The sequence below is a fragment of the Bacillus rossius genome, chromosome 10, assembly GCF_032445375.1.
Source record: "Bacillus rossius redtenbacheri isolate Brsri chromosome 10, Brsri_v3, whole genome shotgun sequence".
Classification (NCBI taxonomy): Eukaryota; Metazoa; Arthropoda; class Insecta; order Phasmatodea; family Bacillidae; genus Bacillus; species Bacillus rossius.
Window position 1 is genome coordinate 11,989,068 of NC_086337.1, and position 8,369 is coordinate 11,997,436.

Genomic DNA, 8,369 nt, shown 5'->3' on the forward strand with positions numbered 1-8,369 from the left:
TTTACTAATGCTGGTTTCAGAATAAATACAGGAACGTCTCTAGTGTTGCAAAATACTATGTTCTTAATTTTAATTTAAATTTGCGGAAAAGCCGCGAATTTTATTTAATGAAAAGCCGCTGCGTAAGATTTTACCCACATAAGATATTTATTTTTTTATATAACCAACTGTATTTTTAAAACGTACTCTAGCCTAACTAGTCTTTAAAATGACAAACTATTTGAAGTATCCAATTGCACTATTAGAGAATGTCGAGGAAAATAAACATTTCCAATTTATTCTGTTTGTTAGCAAAAGCTGCGAATCAGCTATTTTGTTGAATTAAAGATACCCGTCGCAAAACATACCTCTTTCCTTTTCCAGATTTTCTAAAAACTTAAATGGGAGAATTCGAAAGTCCACATTGGAATTCTTGACACTGCTCATTTTACTATTATCTATAAACAAAAAATTTTAATATCCAGATTGTATTACTATAAAATTGCTTTTATTTACTAATAATCTACTTTGTGATATTGCCACCATTGAAAATTAGATAAATAATACACTACAAAGCAAAGCAATTTAATGTTAAAAACTGACGCTGCTTTTAGCTCTCTTCGTGAGGTCACGTGCAACTAAATCTCTCTGTTTATTTATTTATTTATTTATTTATTTATTTAATGGTTAGCGGCTTTCGCCCACAATCAGCACTAGATACACCCAAGCACAGAACAGTAATAGGGCCCAAGGTCGACAGCGTTGGAGTGAACTGTGTAACGAAGAGCTAATACAACCAGATTTTGATTCAATTCCTTTTACTCATAGGAAAAGTTCATGATTGAGCAACAAGCGATGGACGGAACAGGTGTTATTTATTTATTTTATTTATTATATATAAACAATAAGTTAAGGGATACCTGTCAGGATCTAAGAACTATCTATCTTGATGGTCGAGGCCCACCAACTAAACATGAATATGATATGAATCTACAAACTGTGTCGCACAACTAGATGTACGATCAAGGATTAACTACTCTGTAGTCTATGAAACCTTGTCGTCGTCTCGCTAGCCCTCCCTCATGTTCGACGCCCGGTTGATCAGTTGTACTAGGTAGAGTGGGGTTCGGCCAGTGTGGCCAAAGAGGGTCAAGCTAAGACATATAATTATCTACCACGTCTGTGATGAACACCCGATTTATTAATACAGGACCCTGTACATGTGCTGTCCCAGCCCCACCTGCGACAGTCTAGTTTCACGCACTGCGACACGGCGGTTCTTCTCCTGGACGGATACTCCGCATTACTTTCAGGATAGTCTGCACTGTATTATATACGTGTTTAGGCCTGTGATACATTGGGGGTCCCTGCGCACGATAAATGTCCCAATGCCCCTCTGGTCCCAATGACTCTACATCGCGTGTCCCGGAAATGTCTAGAGATGCTGCACGACACGCACGATAGATTGCAAACCACTATGTACAAATGCTGATACTCCAATCCGATACGCCCATGCAAACAAAAGACAAGACTCGCGCTACTGGTGCCTTCTAGCACTATGTCATTTAGTCCGGAGACATCCGGAAATGTGGCGCAACACTGACACACTATGCTACAAGCTATGATGCCGACCGCCAATTCTCATATATGTCGCATAGACCACTATGCCTCATCAACGTCTACCGAAGGCGTGTGCACCGAACATGCTCGGGTGCGCACCGGAGTGTAGAAAGTGCAACAAGGCGAACGCCATGTAACAAGTGCCACGTCGGCGGAAGGATCCGGCCGTGTGTGGCATATCCCTCCGCCGAACTACAACAAATGTTTATGTATTTTTCCACAGGAAAATATTAGACTTTATTTTCATTTTTTAATATTTAATTTCTTTCAAAATTATGTTTCACCGTGCGCCTTGTCCCGAACCTGGCCGGTTCAGTTTCCCGCGAAAATCACACTTTTCCGCGGGAGGGCTGGCGGGGATGGGGATCGCGCGCATTGAGGGCGGCAGTATCCTTCCGGAGCTCACAGAGGCCGGCAGCCTCCGCGCGACACGGGACCATGATTTCTTATTTTTCACCGATATGTAGTTTTCAATATTTTTATAATTCCGTTAACCTTCTCTTTCAGTTCCGTAGTCGGCCTCGACTTACCAAGTGGTATGTAACCTAATTATTCAGTGCTCCAAGACGAGCGTTCGATGTTATACGTAAGTACTATGTGCGAACTACGAGATGGTACGTCGGCGCTTCACGTGATATCCTAGCCAATCGGCTAATTAGTTTCAGCCCGCATGGGGCAGCCAGTAGGCAAGACGTAACAATCAATCTTACTAACGCGTCAATTTCTGGGACAGTCCTAAGATTCATGTAGCGTCGCCGGAGTTACGGGCCTACGTGTTCATAGCCCAGCGTACTACGTAATTATAGTTGTGAAGTGTAATCTTGTTCACGATTCTAGTGTGTTATGTTAGGGTTTGTATTTCTAATCACCGCATTGTGTTCAAAGTGAATGACCTTACTGGGTAGTAAAATCGTGAGCCGCCACTGAGTGAGTGGTTGCGCATGTGACGATTCGATTCGGGACAACCGTTACGGCCAGGACGGGCAGCACTATGTATAGAGCTGTGCCGGAATAAATTAATCAGATTTCAGCCGGTATTTTCTTGTTCTTTTCAGGCGTCCCGAGTGGCCTAAACAGCTCGGGGGGCACTACTGTGTCGAACAACTGCCTCTAGCCACAAGGCCGAACCTACCCTGAGATTCCGAACAATACTTCAGTCATTTAAATTCACATAGAGGTAGCAGGGTTCGCGTCAGCTATTATATACAGACCTAAATGCCCCACAAGATACTATGTACAACGCAAGTGCTCCTAGTCCTCGCCGCATGATAATGAACAAATTGTGACTCGTGTTCTGACTCTAAGCTGTCACTATGCCCGCGTCGCGACGCCTACATCCACTTACTGCTGGTTGGCTCAATGCTCAGCGACCATCTCGAGACACGACTCCTCTCGTCACGCGATCGCTTCTCGTGTCCACCTGGCGATGACTGACTCCCTCCCTGCTCTGGCGCGGATCGCGGCGGCTCATCCTTCCCCCTCCCTGTGTCCCGCGCCGACCCTGAGGTGTCGCAGACGGGTGTGACGTTGTCCCCCAGGGAATAATGATAAAAACAAAACATAAACACTTCAACAATAAAATTAAATATGTACAATAAAATAAGGTTAAAAAAGAATATTTACAATATTTGTCCTGCTGTAAATACAGCGTCCATTCTTTTCAAAGACAGTTCATCTTCCGCCGTTGCTTCTTCTGGAGCGCAAATATCCCTCGCCCCCCTGCCCTAGCCGGACCTCACTACACTATTCGGCGCACTCGCGACAAAGGGCAGGAGAAGGCATTGGCATGGCATAACGTGCTGTCAGAGCTGGGTAGACACTTAGATCTACGTCAACCTATAAAGATGCATAGACAATCGTCTCCTATATCAGCCCTATATGATAAAACAAATATATAGCCTTATCATCTATACCGGATGCTGCTATCAAATAGACATTAGTTTAAGGCATCTTCCTTCCAGAAGAGCCCACTACGCACCACAATCAATTATGTGGGCATAGAAGTATTACCCAAGTTACTGTGCAGTACCAAACATCTTCCTACTCAGGATATGCTTACATCTTTTATTATTCCATTTGAAGTATAATTCTTCTAGTGCAGTGTTCATAGATTGTTTCGTACAACAAAGCATCATCTGCTCTCAACACAAGTACTTTGTCTGCATAATTCACACACTTAAGCTACTCCAGATTTTATATATATGACACGAACCCTGCTACATCCGTGTGAATTTAGTAGTATTATGTTCTGTCTGGAATCTCGGGGTAGGTTCGGCCTTGTGGCGGGAGGCAGAGGTTCGACACAGCAGGGCCCCTCGAGCTGTTTAGGCCACTAGGGACACCTGTTAAGACCAAGTAAACACTGTGTTATAACTTGTTAATTTAACCCAGCACAGCCCTTTACATGGTGCTACCCCTCCTGGCCGTAACGGTTGTCCCGAAACGAATCGTCACACGCGCGGCCACTCTCTTAGTGGCGGCTCATGATAGTATTACCCGGTAAGGTCATTAATTTCTGACACGACACGATGATTACATATACGAACTCTACACATAACATGACTAGAACCCTAAGAAAGATCACAATTCACAATAACATTTACGTATAACGCTAGGCTAGGAACGTGTAGGCCCACTGTTCCGGTGACGCTACATGAGTCCTAAAACTGTCCCAGATATTGATGCGTTAGGAAGTTGGTTACGTAGCGCCTACTGGCTGCCCTGTGCGAGCTAAAACTAAGTAGCCGACTGGCTAAGAAATCGCGTGAGGCGCCGACGGGCCATCTTCCAGTCCTTACACAGTACTTACATATGACGTTGATGCCGACCGCCAATGCTCCACTATGTCGCATAGACCGCTATGCCTCATCAACGTCTCTCAAAGGCGTGTGCACCAAACGCGCTCATGCGCGCAGCAAAGTGTAGTTCGTGCGACAAGGCGAACGCCAGGCAACAAGTGCTACGCCGGCGGAAGGATCCGGTCGGGTGTGGCATATCCCTCTGCCGCACTACAACAAATTAATTTATGTATATTTTTCCACAGGTTTTTATTAAACATTATTTTTCATCAATTAATATTTCATTCCTTTCAAAATCATGTTTCACTGTGCGCTTTGTCTCGAACCTGGCCGGTTCAGTTTCCCAGGAAATTCAAACGTTTCTGCGGGAAGGCTGGGGGTTTATGGTAGGGGGGTGGGTGGGGGGGGGGGGTCGCGCGCGGCGACACCGGCATTGTCCTTCAGGAGCTCGACAGGCCGGCAGCCTGCGCGCAACGCGGAACCATCAACCTTTGCTTTCACTGACATGTAGTTTCAATAGTATAATATTTTCATAATCGTTTACGTACAGTTCCGCGGCCGGCCTCAATCTACCATGAGGTATTTCACATCAGTGCTCCAAGATGAGTGTTCTACGTAATACGCAAGTACTGTGGGGAGTCTACGAGACTTTACGTCGGCGATTCACGCCCCAACTTAGCTTACCGGCTACTTAGTTTTGGCCCGCACGGGGCAGCCAGAAGGCGACACGTGCCACCGAACGTACTAACGAATCAGTCCCTGGGACACATCTAGGTATCATGTAGAGTCGCCAGAGACATGGGCCTACGTGCCACTAGCCCAGTATAATAAGTGTTATGTAATAGTGAAGTTTTTGCTCGTCAAAGTATAATTTGTCATGTTAGAGTTTAGTTACCACCGCTGCACGGTATCGTGCCATCAAATGTACTAACGAATCAGTCCCTGGTACACATCTAGATATCACGTAGAGTCGCCGGAAACACGGGCCTACGTGCCACTAGCCCAATTTATTAAGTGTTAGGTAGTAGTGAAGTGTATTGTTCATCAAGGTATAATTCGTCATCTTAGAGTGTATTTTGTAACCGCCGCATCACGTGTACAAGTCCACCCCTCACGCGAATTAAAATCGTGAGCCGCCACTGAGGAAGTGAGCTGCGCGTGTGACTAGACGCGTCGGGAAAACTGTTATGGCAGCAATATGTATAGGGCTGTGCCGTAATAAATTCATCAACTATTCTCCAGAAACTTTGTGTTCTTCTTCAGGCATCCTGAGTGGCCATAAATGCTCGGGGGGCCCTACTGCGTTAACCCCTACCTCTAGCCACAAGGCCGAACCCTCCCTGAGATCTCGAACACAAGCAAAAATCACGTCAAAATAGTAAGAGGTAGCGGGGACGCCGTCAACGTAGCGCGCTCGTATTGGAGCACTAAATAATTAAGTTACGTACCACACAGTAAATCGAGGCCGACCACGGGACTGAAGGAAAAGGTTTAATGAATTGATTAATTATGGTAAACTACATGTCGCTGAAAATAAAGAAAATGTTGGTCCCGTGACGTGCGGAGGCTGCCGGCCTCTTTGAGCTCCAGAAGGATGCTGCCGCCCTCAATGCGCGAGACCCCTTTCCCCGCCAGACCTCCCGCAGAAAATGTGTGATTTTCGCGGGAAACTGAACCGGCCAGGTACGGGACAAGTCACAGGGTGAAACATAATTTTGGAAAATATAAAGTGTTAAACAATGAAAATAATGTCTAATATGTTTCTGTGGACAAAAATATATAAACACTCTTGTAGTTCGGCGGAAGGATATGCCACACCCGGCCGGTCTCCTCCGCCGACATGGCACTAATTACGTGGCGTTCGCCCTGTTGCACTTCCTACACTCCAGTGCACGCCCAAGCGTGTTCGGTGCTCACGCTTTCGTGAGACGTTGATGAGGCATAGCTGTCAATGCGACATAGAGGAGCATTGGCGGTCGGCGTCATATATACACAGATGGGTCAAAACTGTGACATCTAGTTGGTTGTGTATACTATATTCCTGACCTCAAAATCTCCCGGCTGTATAAGCGACCTCACTCTACCAGTGTCTTCTATGATGAAATGTACCCATCTGCCTCTATATTGTTTCACATAGTGCAATCTCCTCTTTGACTTCTTTCCACAAATCATATTGACAATGCTCCATCTGCTTCCTGTAGAGATTGTGAGTCCGTGAGGAAAATAAGTGGGTCCCGGGGTTTGGTTTGGCCATGCGACCGGAGGCAAAGTTGTGCCGACTGAAAGCCTCCCTGTGTTATTCAGGCTACCCAAGATGCCATATTAAATAAAAAGAAGAATACACAGATAAACTTAAAGTGGTTTATTAGCACTAGCACGAGGTAAACGGTGTTATCGTACCCCTGACCATTTCTGTTATCGGATAGATGTGTCTGCACTAACATGATCCCTTCCAGTGGCGGCACTGATAACATTGCTAGTAAAGGCCTCTTCCGACGAGTAACAAGGTGGATGTCCCCATGTGGAACTAAGTCCCCGCAGCTAATACTTAAGCACAGACATGACACCCTGACACTTTACTTAAGGTGTAGATACTTTTGTGCTGACTGTGCATGTGACGTGTGGCACTATACTGCCGTGGCAGACGTTCCAACGTTGAACAAAGCCTATGAAGCTAATACTAAAGTACATAAATGAAACATAAACACTTTACTCAAAGTCTAAATATCGTCGTACTGACTGTGCACCGATGTGGCAGACGTCTCCACTACATGCCCGCTTGCGTGCGAAAGTGCTGAGTCCGCATAGCGTGGAGGCTGCCGGCCTCTGTAAGCTCTTGACGGTGACTCCCTAGAGCCGGGCCAGAGGGAGGTGCTACCTTCCGCTAAAAAGAGCAGAGCGCAGGAAAACAATTTACCAGTTTTACGAAAAGTTATTGAATGCTTTTACAAGTTTTAGTTTGTCCCTGAAAAGAAATACATAAAACCATTTTGCCTAGTTCGGCAGAAGCGACTTGCCACACCCATCGGAGTGGCTAATGTGGCCGGTAGTAGCGCTTTCTTGGTAGTGTTCACGCACTGATCACCCCTGCACTACACAGCACGTACGTGCGCGTTCGTCACACATGCTTCTGGGCAGGTTTTGATGATGCATAACGGCCTGTGCGACCAGAGGAGCACCGACGGGTGGCGTCAATACCGATCTGGTTCTGTGGACCAAACATATTGTACATAGTATGTGCCAGACTGGTGATGAATTCGAAGTAATCTGGTTACGAGCCACACGGAGTACAAGAAAATGAGCATGCAGACAAATGTGCTAAAATGACTACAGTTTCTAGTGAATCTGTTGGCAATTTAACTCTTGCCAATCTTCTTAATATTCTTTAGATGGAATTTCGACAGCAGTCGACAAAGAATTGGGATGCTTTCAAGACAGGCCAGTCATACCGATTGGTTCAACCCCAACTACAGACAGAAGTATGGTATCATAAGGTTATCAAATATAGAGGATTGATTACAACCATGCTTTGTCTCTGCCTCAATCACGGCCGTTTTAAGCAACATATGTATAAAAAAAACCTTTCTGATACTCCAGCATGTCACCGTGGATGTGTAAGGCATGATATAAATCACATATTGTTTCTATGCCATTTGCAAGCTCGAGATATAATGTACTTGCAGCTTATCGCATGTGGTATATATCTTCCCTTTAACAGGGAAAGTGTACTGTCATCTTTGAACACCCCGGCTTACGAAGCTATTTATGAATTTATAAGTGTCAATTATATTGTCATGTAACTTTTATTTTCCCATGTGTTTCTATTTTATGTCTATTTCATGTTCAATCTGCTAGTCCGAAGTTGCCACACTGGCTCCATGATTACTAACTACGCATCTGGCTTGTGTCGTCATCGTCAACACTAAAGAACACATTATTGCAACATTACTTGTCACCTTCTGAGAAAAAATA

General features: G+C 45.1%; 1 protein-coding gene across 1 annotated transcript in view; it reads right to left on the bottom strand.

The window, feature by feature from the left end:
* LOC134535787 (DNA-binding protein SMUBP-2-like) overlaps window positions 1-703 on the bottom strand; it is a 115,185-nt gene extending 114,482 nt beyond the window's left edge. The window contains exon 1 of the mRNA XM_063375056.1: window positions 348-703. Coding sequence (XP_063231126.1) covers window positions 348-426 — 79 coding nt within the window. The 5' untranslated portion in view covers window positions 427-703. The remainder of the gene's footprint in view (window positions 1-347) is intronic.
* Window positions 704-8,369: the final 7,666 nt, after the last annotated feature.